The 14,208-nt window shown below is 37.1% G+C and overlaps 2 protein-coding genes across 2 annotated transcripts in view; both read right to left on the bottom strand.

Annotated features, from left to right (window-relative positions):
• LOC123524528 (uncharacterized) overlaps nucleotides 1-1,862 on the bottom strand; it is a 29,642-nt gene extending 27,780 nt beyond the window's left edge. Inside the window, exons 1-2 of the mRNA XM_045302784.2 lie at nucleotides 1,705-1,862; nucleotides 1,122-1,295 (exon numbers count right to left, since the gene is read on the bottom strand). Of these exons, the coding sequence (XP_045158719.2) occupies nucleotides 1,122-1,295; nucleotides 1,705-1,840 (310 nt within the window). The 5' untranslated portion in view covers nucleotides 1,841-1,862. The remainder of the gene's footprint in view (nucleotides 1-1,121; nucleotides 1,296-1,704) is intronic.
• Nucleotides 1,863-4,022: 2,160 nt separating this feature from the next.
• LOC128555921 (uncharacterized) overlaps nucleotides 4,023-14,208 on the bottom strand; it is a 54,450-nt gene continuing 44,264 nt past the window's right edge. Inside the window, exons 4-9 of the mRNA XM_053539740.1 lie at nucleotides 10,949-11,184; nucleotides 10,289-10,443; nucleotides 7,554-7,699; nucleotides 5,651-5,881; nucleotides 4,604-5,152; nucleotides 4,023-4,093 (exon numbers count right to left, since the gene is read on the bottom strand). Coding sequence (XP_053395715.1) covers nucleotides 4,023-4,093; nucleotides 4,604-5,152; nucleotides 5,651-5,881; nucleotides 7,554-7,699; nucleotides 10,289-10,443; nucleotides 10,949-11,184 — 1,388 coding nt within the window. The remainder of the gene's footprint in view (nucleotides 4,094-4,603; nucleotides 5,153-5,650; nucleotides 5,882-7,553; nucleotides 7,700-10,288; nucleotides 10,444-10,948; nucleotides 11,185-14,208) is intronic.

Raw genomic sequence — 14,208 nt, 5'->3', positions numbered from 1 at the left:
ATATCTGGTGGAATTCTGAAGAAATTGTGGAAAGATGCAGGATCTTCGTGCCTGGAATCAAGCAAGAGGCGTTGTGGTGCCTACAATGAGATCTTCGGACTTCACATAGCCATGGTCTAACCAAACATCGTCTTCGCCTTGCCCTTCTCCTCCGTCGCCGTCTAATAAGCTGCAACATCATTGTCTGCCTGCTGCTACTGTTGCACAATAATCAATTGTTGTAGTAAAAGCAAGTTCTGGATATCTTCTGCCATATTGATGAACGTGACATACATGCGATGAAGACCACAGACACACTGATGTATGAACTTTGAAAAAGCAGTTTTTATAGCAGGTCACACATGAAAAGCATGGTCGCCAAAGGGGCGTAGTGCAAGCTGGCTTAACCTCGCCATAGTCGTATCAAGAACTCCATAAACGCAGTGGGAACCCCATGAGAACGCAATATGCGCACTGGAAGCCCCACAAGGTTTTCAATCCCATCTCAGGGTAAAATCATTGTAAGATCGCCCTAACAACGCCATAAGGACACGTAGTGGGGTCGTATTAGAAACCCGAGGGTCGTGGTGAGGACGCCATGAAGTCGCCGTTGCAAATGTTACCGTTTTTGAAGCGTCTTTGCAGCGCGTGTACTGCGCTTATAATTCGTTCATGGAGATGTAACGACGCTTGTCTAACGACCTTCGTGATACCACCGCGTTCTCAGCGCGTCTCAGAACGGATCGTCGAACCTTGGCGTTTGTTTTGAATATGCCAAAACAAAGGCCGTGACTCGGCGATCATTGGCGACCATGGCAACCACAATACGATGTCAGGCATTTCCATAACGCTTATACCACGCTCACGCTTTGGGCCCATTTTCCGTCGCCGTAGCAGCGCAGTAAGGACGCCTCTCCAGTGTGACGGCACTATAAAGACAATGTACACAGAACAGCCGAAATGTGTCTACATCTGAACACAGACCTATAACAGATATTTGTAAGAATTTATGTTGACAACGAACAGACTGAAATAAATCTACATTCCATCAAGGTACATCGACCTCTTAGAAACCCCTCCATACGAAGAAAAATATAATGTCTAGTTTAGTACAGATTATAGAAACAAAACTATCTAAGTACCTTTGACTTGAGAAGTTGTTGGCGAAGGTGATGCTCCATTCACGCGAAAAGCGGACTTTTCATCTTCAGATTTGAACACTGTCTGCACTGTGATGTCGTATTCCGGATGAAACAATTTGTAATGGTGAGACCAGCGAGAAACCGGACGAACCAAAGACATTGTTGATTCAAAATCTGCGAAAGAATAAGTGTAGCATCATCAAAACTTAAACTTCATTCTCCTCGCAACTAATTTTGATTTCTTCATCAAAAATGTGTGTTAGATACGGGAATGTTAGACAAAATGGCAGACTTTTAGCTGTAGCAACCATATGAAATGGTGCGACTTAAACTAGTCACACAGACAAATGCGCAAAATCCCACAGATTTATCATGGTTGCAATATTATTTGGAAAGAACTGGTGCTTAAATGTATCTTTATCCAAGTAAAGTGATTTTTTCTAACAATCAACATTACAACATGCTTGATACTATTTCTCGTTTTTATGCATCGAAATACCATTTTCCAACATAATTTATGTAATTATAAAATCGAAAGAAATGTTGGGAAAATGTGTATTAGAAATATAAGAAAACAAATTACCTGAACCATCTGCTTCATCGTAAATAACCTGTGTTACCATCACTGGTTTATCTGCCGTCAGCTCACATGGTTCATTGACATCTAACATGAGGAAGTCTCCATATGTGACGGTATGAGATTCTGCCGTGCTGGCCATCAAATACCGTGTCACCTCAGTGTCACCTAAAAACATTCCAGGTATATCAATGACAAAGTAGAACCCTTTTAGAAAAGCGCAGTCTCCACAATGTTTGTTTGTGGATGTAAAATGAGTTTCTATCAAAAATGTCTAGTTTCTCTGGATGGTCTAGACGAGTGGATCCAATTAGATAGTCTGGACGAGTATATCCAATCAGTAATTCAAGTGCCATAATTCAAAAGTGCAAGGGCGGATCGGGCTAGTTATCGGACTTGGCCGAGGTCTTATAGTCAAACAAATTTTGTTCAAGTTTGGTGAAGATCGGATGAGAAATGTTCGACTTAATGTGCGGACAAGATTTGTGACAGACACACTGACACACAGACACACAGACTGGAGTAAATCAATATGTCTCCCACACCAGTGTGTGGTGGGAGACATAATAACTCACAAAGCCTGCATTTACCTTACCTAATAGAATACTTGCAGGACAGATGTATCTACACTAAATTTCTGGAGCGCTATATTTTCGTACTTGATTGCTGAATCCCGCATAAGCTATTGTCAATAACGAGTGAAATAAATGAGTTAAATGACATAACCCTTATCCTGTTAAATTTCTATAATGAACGTGTCCATCTTTCATTTTGGACAGTACAATTAAATGTTAGAAGGGGTTGCTCACCAAAAATATATTGACTGAATGGTGAACAGTGCAGACCATGATCAGACTGCAAAGGCAGAATAATTCGTCGCGAGCAGGCTAAGGGTTAAATACCGAGCTGTTCCTGGTGAATCTTATATTGCAAGCCCTGGAACACGAAAACAGTTTTGCTACTGTGTTTATGAAACGGATAAAATACATATGTTAGACCTATAGTACACGTTGAACACAAAAATATACAAAATGTAGCAAGCGACCGTGTTTGTGGTGCTACTTGATATGTTAGAGATAGACCCCAAAATTCTAAAAGGCAGAAATATATTAAATAAAGTCTAGAAATTGATTTCTAAGTATTTCAAAAAACCAAAAATGATTTTACAAATGTGAAATTTATAATAGTTTTGTTTATATCAATAACAGAGGTTTTAATATTTAATTCAAAGTTGTGATCCGCAATGAATGACAATTCTTGACTCAGGCCAGTACTTACAAGCAAAAAATATCTATTAATTTACCTACCTTGCAGTTACAAAATTGAGAAGACAATGAAAGTAGGTTTAGACACAACATCATACCTTTTTGCACAACAAAAACATTACGGATATATTTATATGTGTTTGGTTTACCCTTTACAAACTGCTTCGTACCTTTTTGTTAGCTTACATGTGGTAAAAAATAATTTTTAACAAGCAAATGAAATACCAGCAAATCAGATGTCACATTCTTTTTGCACATTGTGATTTTATTTTGCCTAAGTTTTAAACGAAAAAATAACTACTGTTTATTTATAAATAAAAAATCATCGTTTGAAATGTATGGAATAGACTTCCCGACAGCATAACAACTTAAAGGGATGTGGATGACACGAAGAAATGATTTCGGACAAGTTCTGGGCAAAGTGTCGCAGATTTCAGGAAGAATTCTGTGTTATTTGTCGTCATCGAAAACGAAAGTAGACTGGTATGTCACATAGCTGATATGTCCGTTTAATAATTAACAAATATTTGGCAAGGTTAGCTTTTTGTAAAAGTTAATTTGAAAGGAACAGGCAATGTCACAGATCAGATTAATTTCATACAAATGACAAAAAAAACAGAACTAGTCAACTTGGATCGTCCAGATATAAAACGTTCGCAAAAAAGATGAAATGCGCCGTGATATCCAAACAATGAAAAATGCACCACTGGCATTTCCCAAGGCACAGAAGTTGTGTAACTACCTGTTGGCAACCTACATACACTCTTTTACTGATAATAAGATATATGTCTCATGTATCATAAACGAATTTTCAATAAACGAAATGTCCAAATTACCCATGCTTCTAAGTCATAAATCTGTCACACTCTAGACAGAAATCCGTTACATGGAAACACGACTTGTCCTGAGAATAATGACATATACGAAACAAAATGGCTTATTTTGCTCTTTACATAATATGTTCAATTAATTGTCACTTATTTCAGGTAAAATAACCGTTATATTATCAAAAGCTAAGTTAAATATTGAACAGGCATATTAACTCTTTGAAACGCCAATCTAATCTAACTTTGTTTTCGATGACAATGCTACCATCCGTGACACTTTGCTAAGAAACCAGTAACTGCGTCCTGTCCGAAATCATTTCTTCGTGTAACCCACTCCCCAATAGGCTACATAAGGCTGTGTCCTTAAAAAACAAAATGTCACTGGCACTCTTAAACACCTGTATGTGAACAGTATGAAATCGACAGCATGCCGGTCTCAGGCAACTTGTGCTGCTGTATGCATCTATTATTTGTTGTGAAATAGGTTTCGGTCTGCAAATTAATAGCACTTGTTTATGGACACGACCGTGTAGAAATAAGTGGTTCTCCCGCCCGCTTAGCTCAACAGGTAAAGCGAAGAGCTACAGTTCGCGGGGACGTGCGTTAGATCTGTGGTCGTGCGGTATGTTCCCCGTGACAATTGATAAAAGACAATTTTTTTGAAATCACCACCTCTGATTCATGTAGAAAGGTCGACAGATACTAGCGGAGAACAACTTGGTACTGGTACAGAACCCACGAACGATTGCCTGCAATAACGTAACTAATTTGTGCTAAACCCAAAACAAACAAAAGAAGAAGATGAGTGCTTACCTTCTTGTACGGGTTGTATGATAAAGGTTGTCACAGCTCCATTTTCCTTGTAAGGGAGAAGAACGTACTCTGTATCGAACTTGGTTGTTGGAGAAATTGGTGTTGCCATGTGACCGTTGTTGAAATTTCGGTTAGCGCTTATAACAGATACAGGTGCATCAGACGTGATGTGATAACCGTTCACATTTGATCTATCTGCTGTCGCTGATGTTTGTGCCAGATGAAAAACCATTCCCCTGTCTAGTGAAATAGTTATGCTCCCGCCTGCATCGGTTGACGTGTTATTTAAGGTGATTATATGTGCATAGTGATCTGGGATATCAATAGTAACTGTAGTGCCATCTGCCTGTGCAGCTATACTTATTTCAGAATATTCATTCTCAGCTGGCATTGAGGTTGTGACGTAATCTATTCCTAATATATCATCGGGGTAGGCTGTATAGCAGTCGGCATTACCAGTCTCAGTACTACATACAACCACTCCTATCTCTAGCCCAGGGAGATCTGTCTCTATCAGCACACCTTTATCTGTTATTTCGGCAACACCATCTACAAACGTGTTAATTCATGAATATTTATGTTAAACGTAATTGACCCGTAATGACATTCGGCAATTTCCGTGTTACTGACACTCGGCAATTTCCGTGTTATTGCGTATTTTCGTTCTTTGGGCATAAATTTAGCTCAACGCGCACTTAACTTTCCGTAAAGTCTGGAAGATACCGGAATCGCAAACGAACGATACGTTATCTGTCGATTATCATTACGAGTGCACTACTCTAAACTTCTACTTCCGGGTAAAAGGCATTATTGGAATAATGTGAAAAAAGTTAAGTTCTAGTAATATTCAAATTACCTTTACCACTCTTTATTTCAATTGTCCATTACCATCCTCTCTCTTAAATCAAGTATGCATCCTAACACGCCAATGATAGGCAGACTAATAATAAAAATGGGGGAGAATTTTACGACGACCACAATGTAAAAAATAATTGTGTCGTGACTAAACACATTAATAAAGGTTATTCCATGTTATCCATAACAAACCTGAACATTTACCGTCTGAGCAACCCATCAGATCTGAAGGAATGGGGACTTTTTCTAGCACACCACCTTCGAGAAAATACTTGTCTTCTCCGTATTTTGTTGTTACAGTAACCACTGTCGTAAATGCGTATCTAGGATAAAGTAGGATATACAGTTCGCTTGATGTCGTACCGTCTACAGGATCGATGCCTGGAAACGCCACCGTGAAGGAAGAACCGTAGAGGTCGGGACCTATATGTGAATTTAACTTCCTTTTTTAATTCATATGAAATAAAATCTGTAAAAATGTGATCATAACAATATTTAAAAGCATTGAAAAGTTCCTTTTTAAGTGACAATGACGTTGATATGGATAAGATCAATATGATGATGATGAATGTGGTGGTGCTGGTAGTGATGATTAAAATGATGATGATGATGATGATGATGATGATGAAATATACAGCAGTGACGTCTTTTTTTTAAAACTACTTTATACTGCACTGGTATTTGAACTGAGATCTTATAACAGACCTTTTCGGCGTAAATGTATACCGGTATGTGTACGACTACGTACATGTATTATGTACTTCGGACAAAAGTTGGGTTTTCTCAAGGCAATAACGAATAACGTATCATCTGCTTATATTAATACCAAGTCCCATAGTCATGGGACAGATGAGTTTGAACATCCTAAGAAATGGTTTGGTATACCGCCATTTCGAATGCTTAGAAGACAGTGGCTAGAGAACCGGAATCGGCGCCCCAGACAGCGAACTTATTCGTCCGGAACCGGTTTTCTAGCCAAAACACCGTGCATAGGCTAGGGAACCGGAATTTTATTTCTATGCATAAAACTGCCGAAATCCACTTTTTTCATGGTAAGTATCATGAATATTGTTATCTTAATTAAGGTTACCATGCCCTTTCACTTATCTTAGTTTACTGCCTCCAAAAGTTTACTCGCCGCATACCGTGTCCGCCATATTGGAATGATATAAACTAGTACGATACGAGTGCATGCGTGAAAACTACTTTGCCGTTTTTGAATGTTATTTGCTTTAAAGATGTACTATGTTTAAATTATTAAAATATAAAATAGTATTGATTTGTATTTGCGTCATTACATGTTTACAAACTAATTTAATTGCCATTAAAGCTTCATGCAGCTCCTTGATCACTTAAAAAATACTCGTTTGTAACACCTCGGCATTTCATGTGCAACAGTTTTGTTATTGGATTAAAGTTTGCAAATGATTTATAGCAAATTGAAAAGATATGTGACTAATACTAATTGACAGAAAATACTTAATTTGTGTAATTGTATCTTATATCGTATTGTACCTTTCAAGTTTAAATTTAAAATTTATTTCGGCTTGATCCAATGCTGATGATTTGCGCATTCATTCGTGCTAGTTTATTTTATCATTTCACTATGTCGGACAGTATGCGGCGAGTACACTTATGAAGACACAATAAACACAGATAAATGAAAGGGCATGGCTTGCTTAAATGTTGCGAACATTTGCAAAAAAATAACTTTCTTGTGGATAAAATTCATAGCATATGTCATCGTTAAAACCCATTCATTACTTTAAGACCATAATTATTATTACATGTATTATTATCATTATTATTATTATACCAGATTTATATAGCGCCCTTTTCATGATCAATTTCATGTTCAAAGGCGCTTTACATAATTAACTCAGATTTTTACTCATAGTCACATATTGGACAGAAAATGCCATTTTATGGAATGTTCCCACAACAAGTCCGTACGGTGTACCAAAATCAAGCGATGGATGTATTGGATGTGTATTTATCAATTTCTGGGCTATATCCGGTGCTCGTTTCCCAACCGTGAATAAACTTTACGGTTAAGCATTTGATATAATTAAAATCAGTATTTGAACTGTTTTACCTAACGAAAGTTCCGGGTAGAATTCTACTGACAGGAAAACTTCATCACCAACTTTTGCTATATCGACTTCTAAATTGTTGCGTTTATGCCGCACTCGCAAATAAGCTCCAATGAGCTGTCGTTGAAGAACCACATTCCCACGAGCACTGAAAGAAGCCAACCGCTTATCAAAATGAAGTCACAAAGTTAGTTGAATAAAATTGTTATATATTTTCCATTCATTTGTTTTTTTAATGAAGAACAAACAACATATGCATATGAATGTGTTGTTTTTTTTACTTATTTAAAAATGCCAGTAAATTTTTCATTAAAATTATCTTTTCTACAAGTTAAAGGCGGGGTTCGCACTAAACGGTTATGAGTGCCCTACTGCTTTTGTCCTATTGTAAAAATAAGTATAGGCAAATGTCCGCTATTTCAAACGAAATTTCGTATAATTTTTCATTTTTTTTATATTCAGTTTCCTTTGCTTAGGGGAAAACCTTGTTAATTTTAACATATACTTTGGTATTTCAGATTATAAGCAGGCCACGTGCGTGTACATTCATTTTTATCTCTTTTTTGGTGGAAGGGGGATGGGGAGTTGGTGGTTAAGTGGTTAAACGTCGCACCGACCTAATTATTAGTCACATGCTGACGTTTGATGGTAGAGGAAGAAGGTGCCCCTTCGTGCATTATTTCATCACGGGCGGACACCTCGGTAGAACCACCGACCTTCCGTAAGCCAGTTGGATGACTTCCTCATATGAGCCGCGCCATGAGAAAACCAACATAGTGCGTTTGCGACCAGCATGGATCCAGACCAGCCTGCGCATCCGCCCAGTCTAGTCAGGATCCATGCTGTTCGCTTTCAAAGCCTAATGCAATTAGAGAAACCGTTAGCGAACAGCATGGGTCCTGACCAGACTGCGTGGATGCGTAGGCTGGTCTGGATCCATGCTGGTCGCAAAGCCACTATATTGGTTTTCTCATGGCGCGACTCATTTGAAGAATTCAACAACCCAAGCGAGGTTTTCATTTTGTTATTTTCTTGAAGAGATGCATATGTTGTTCTAATGTGATTTCTTCTAAAAATAAACATTTTATTATTATTATTATTATTATTATTATTATTATCAGAACAAATATTTATCATAAGTTCAGTAGATCCATGTGCTGAAATGTTTTGTAATCTTCATGTGTGTATGTGTATAAAATAGATACAACATGTTTTCACTGACATTCTTTTGCAGGAACTGAGCTGAAATGAAAGTAGGCACTAACTTCGAATACTAGTACAGGCATGAAGGGGGCAATTAGCCGGATATGCCTCCGTGGTCCTCTCGAATGTAGTCCATATCAATATATAGTGCAATTTTCCCGCCTAGTAAAGGCCATTTTCATGCGAGATATAAGCTTTATTGATGCTTGATCGTAAAAATGAATGTCCGCAGATGATTTTAAGCTACGTTATATGCTTCAAAAGTTGATTTGAAGCTGCCTTGTAAAATGAAAGTGAAAGTAGGTATTTCCTGATGTCTACCTACGCAATATTAGCGTTTTCATTACGTCTCAGTCACGTGACCATGGTTTCACTGCATTATGGTCAACCCCATATTTTCTGGGTATATTTTGATTGCCTAAAGACAGACCTTCAAGACAAGGGTGGTCTCACAGGAAGTGAAAGGCTAGAAATCTTGAAAAAAATATGTTATAATTTGTTAATTTTATATAGAAAATAGTAGCGGAGGCATTTAATACCATCATACCTAAAACATCTTATGTAATTGTGTTCATGTTGTTTCTTGTTTGTCTAGACAAGTAACTGATACCACAAACGGAATCTGACATGTATGTCTGCTAAATCTCAGTTTAACATTAAAGAAGCTCTTAGTGAAACATTAGGGTACCTCAATGATATCTCAGACCTGGAGAGTGAGTATTTCCATAGTAATATACCTTTATTAAAAAATATTTTCGGATACTGATGTGACATTTGTTTTTATTATAATTAGGTAATTTACATTATAGGAAAAGAGATACGATTTTCAACTTGACAATCTATGACGTATTACAAAAACGCAGTTAAAACAAAATTTCACTGGGTAAGTTCATCACAACTGAGGTTCGTAGAATTTCTTTTTTGCCGTGTAATGGTTTAATTTCGCTTGGGTGTTCAGTACTATGAAAGATTTTATTTTTTTACTCCTAACTTAAGCTTATGAGTATCTTAATGTCTTAAGCTGACACTATGGACGAACTTTTGCATGACTTAAATTATGGTACAAGAAGCTTAGGTCTATATCTAAAGGAAAGAAAACAAAGTTATCGCAAATAAATTACTTCGGCTCACTGCGTTGATAGATTTGAGTCGCATGACTCTTAAGTTAGCTAAAACGGCGGATTGGGTCATTTGCAGTATTATGTTAATGTTCTCTGTATCTTTCTTTAAACTTTACAATAGAGAAATCATAATATGATCTAAGCAGATCACGTTTAACAACTTGTATATTCGTGGTCCTTAGGGAACAGTTGGACCATTCAATGTGTCTGCAAAATCGACTTCCGCTTTAGCGCATTCTTTGGCTTAGTTTCAGTCTACCTTCTTACTGATTTCATTTTCAGTTCGTATTGGTGCCAAGAGCAAAGCTCCTCTTATCGCCCAAATATTTTTCCCAAAATAGTATTCCATTTTGTTACAGCAGAGCGAGAATAAATGAGTGTTTATATGTTTTTTAATCTAGGTTTTCTTTTACCTGGTATCCAGTTGGCCAGTGGATACGGTGGACCCCGTCAGAGCGTCCATTCTACATGGCGCTTCATAAGACAAATCATCGCCGGAATTTACGTCATCGGTGTACGCATATATTCGAAATACAAACTTCACAATTTGAGTACCGTCTTCAGTTGCCTGAAAACATTGAACAAAAATTTTGAATATCTTCAATCAACACGCAGTTTGGTATGGAATATTTGCCGTCTATCGTTGAGAAATAACGTAAGCAGTTACCATTAAGTACCAATTATCTCTGTATATAGTATACTTTTGTATATTTTTACAGTGCAGGCAAAGCCCGGTATTAAACGAAATCACGCCTTCAGCGCATGCCAAGTAAAATTAAAACTGGAAGAAAAGCGAATGTTAGAGTCGATTCTTTTACAGATAACGGAACAAATAGTTTCTGTCCCTTTTTACATGAACATTTTAGACGGATTTTTTAAGTACGCCTGGTGGCTGCAAAGAAACTAGTTTCAAAATACATTGTATGTTCAGAATGTATACAATTTAGATTTCCTGGGTTTATTAAAGTTCAAATATACTTAATCAATGTCTTATTACATACGTGAGTACAAAATTTTGCAGCGTTTTATAACAAAAATTCTTAACAAAAGTGACATTTATGACGTTTACATACCACAGATATACCGCATGCATGAGACGCATCCGTTGTCGTAACAGTAAAATCGTAAACTATAGATTCGGCAGCGGTCTTAATGCATGCCGAATCGGTAATTCTGTTTGCTGACTTTGTAGTGTCGCCGGCAGCTGCCTGGAAGGCGTAGACCTTAAAGATCGTTGACGCATTATTTATGGTAACCTGTAGATTAACTTGATCTGAGTTGCCAGATACTTCATTGCAAATGTGTGACACTGAAAATAATAACCCAACTTTTATTATACCACATTTAAACAGCACTCTGTTAGAACTTGTTATGCAACACGTTAAAAAATACCTTACAAAAGTCACTGAACACTAAATTTAAATTCATAGAAAAGAATTCGTCACACATGAGAAATTTGAAATTTCACAAAAATCGTACGAATATGTCACAAACTGGCGACATTTACGTTTCGCATCTTTATCACTAATAAAATTTAAAAGTATATTTCACCTGTCAAAACAACAAAAATGCAATGAAGGCTTGTTTAGACGAAAACATCGCATGCAGTACCGCGAGCGATATTACACAACAAAGCACCACAGAACGGAACGGAATGAAATAGAAAGAATAGTTCCGAACAGAATGGACTATCTAGTAAGGATTCATCATAATGGTGTGCTATTTTTTTATAATTATAGTGCCGGTATTGGTATATGCCAAGTTGTTAGGGTTCGAGGACAGCAAGAGTAAGTGACATCCCGTTGTTGACTTTTCTCTTTGTACAGTATCCTGGGGAGGGGGGGGGGGGGTGTACGACGTCGTGCTCCTCGAGAAGACTTCGTTGACATACCAAATTCGGTGTAGTGGAGCAATTAATTGGCATGCAGGCTGCTGCCCATACTTTTAGAAGTTTTACAGCTGATGCCAAGATGTTTCGCACGAATTCTTTACATACAAGTATATTATCTAAAGAATTCGTTTTTGTGAAATTCACGGTTCAAAGGACTCTAGCATGCAGCCCATTTCATATACCAGTCATAGAATAATACTTCCAAATACCAAAATCAAGGTGTCAGAAGTCGGATATTTACTGTCCAACTGTTCATTATTAGCGCTCTCTGCTTTCTGTAAATTTTCATGTATTTTGACACTACAATCTGATTTTGTTGTGTAAGGGCCAAAATTGTTTTGTCTTTGTAATTGAGGATTAGCAGCAAAATTTGGTAACATGAGAACCTGTAAATTATGACCATTATCTCTGATTCCGCCCAAACGTCTTTATCTTAGAGTGTAACCTCTTGGCTATTACGGATATAAGAATACATAGACCGTCTATCTTCTGCCGATGGCAGTGGTGGAAAACTCGGTTCATTGACCGGTAGAAGATGGCACTTATTTCTTCTAAAGGAAGTCCAATTCCCTGCTTTGATGATACAAGACCTGCACTGTAATTTCTTGGTAACAATGACCGGAGTCCATTGTTTTCTTTGCCTTATTCGTATCTTTCCACAATGCCTAGCGGTTTCAGAATTTTTCGTACCTTATTTTAGCCTCTAGTAGAATTTTGACAGCTGCATAAAACTTGATATCCTGCTTATTTGCGTTGATCTAAGGTCAGGGGCAGAGAAGATCCCATTAAGAGTTATGACATAGAGGGGGTGGGGGGAAATGTTACACATGGCAATGGTGTAGTCGCCGGTTTATTTGGGATTTCTGCAATGACATGGAGATGAAGCATTTTGGTTAAAATAATACTGTTTTTGGAACGTTTGAAATTTCTCAGGACTTTACTGCCTAGTCACTACCACTATGTAACGTCTCTCGCATCTAAACCTAGAGCTATCACTAAGGGGGATTAATACCCCTTACTGCTTCTAAACTATACAAAGTATAAATGATACTTCAAAATGCCAAAATTCAAAATTGCAATTTGGCGATTTCATATACACTCGCAGTAAACGTTTCAGCAAAATAAAAAAAGATTTTGCTGAGTGAGTTATTAAATTTATGCAAATATCACATAAAATGTCTTTGGTAAACAAATCACCACCCTTTTTCATTGGTAATGATAAATTATATCAGTATAAAAGGGGTCGCCGGATCATTAAGATACTAACAAGATAATTTAATAAAGGTTAACATAATATTTTGATAATTTGTGAAATGAGCCACACCATGAGAAAACCAACATAGTGCATTTGCGACCACCATGGATCCAGACCAGCCTGCGCATCCGCGCAGTCTGGTCAGGATCCATACTGTTCGCTTTCAAAGCCTATTGCAGTTAGAGAAACTGTTAGCGAACAGCATGGATCCTGACCAGACTGCGCGGATGCGCAGGCTGGTCTTGATCCATGCTGGTCGCAAATGCACTATGTTGGTTTTCTCATGGTGCGGCTCAAACATAGTATGCAAATTGATACAGCTTTGAATTGATCACACTTGAATTCACATTATGGATCGGTTACTGACATTTTTAAAAATAATAACATTCATTCTTTTTTTTTTTACTTTGAGATGATGTTAATGGTAGAATTCAACATCTTGACAAATAGAAATTTTATTAATTGGTGATCAAAGTGATAGGAATTCTGAGTGAGAAGGAATGTGTAACTTCATAAATTGTGTCATTTAATAAATCGGACATCTTAAACCCAATTATAATATGCAAATACGCCGACGTTATGTACATTTTGTACAACACGCCTTAAATCCAAACACTCCTTTGAAGTTTCAATGAATTTTGGGGGTGAAAACAGACAAGAATCTCTAAGTTGACTTATATTATTAAATTCAATGAACCATAATTCATTTGAATATAATCATTTAATTTCTAACCAGGCATTTACTGGTTTTATTTAATCCTGCTATGGTATGGAAATGTAGCAAAAATGAGTTTTAAAAAAAAACGCCTTTAAGTGGTCATAAATCCACAAAATGATAAAGGGAGGAATGTGCTAATGTGATATTCCAATCATTCATTAAATCCTTTGAAGGTCTATTCGGATCCGTAAAGAGATTTTTATATGAAAAATCCGGACTGACAAACGAACTGACAGAGAGACTGAGTTGGCAAGACAATATGTCTCATAAAATTATGTTTCATATAAGGTGCCGTTTATCTATTGATTCATTTAATGCATATCAAAAATATCACAAAGGTTGAAGTTTTACACATTGTCAAAATAAATTCATTTGATACCTTAAATTCTAATATGCTTTCTTTGTTAAAACACCTTTACGCTAGAATGACGTCACGTTAACGTGCGGTGACGTCAATGTTTTTGTTCCG

This window comes from Mercenaria mercenaria, chromosome 3 (genome assembly GCF_021730395.1).
Source record: "Mercenaria mercenaria strain notata chromosome 3, MADL_Memer_1, whole genome shotgun sequence".
Classification (NCBI taxonomy): domain Eukaryota; kingdom Metazoa; phylum Mollusca; class Bivalvia; order Venerida; family Veneridae; genus Mercenaria; species Mercenaria mercenaria.
Note: the sequence above shows the minus strand (reverse complement) of the source record. Positions and strands in the feature narration are given on the sequence as shown.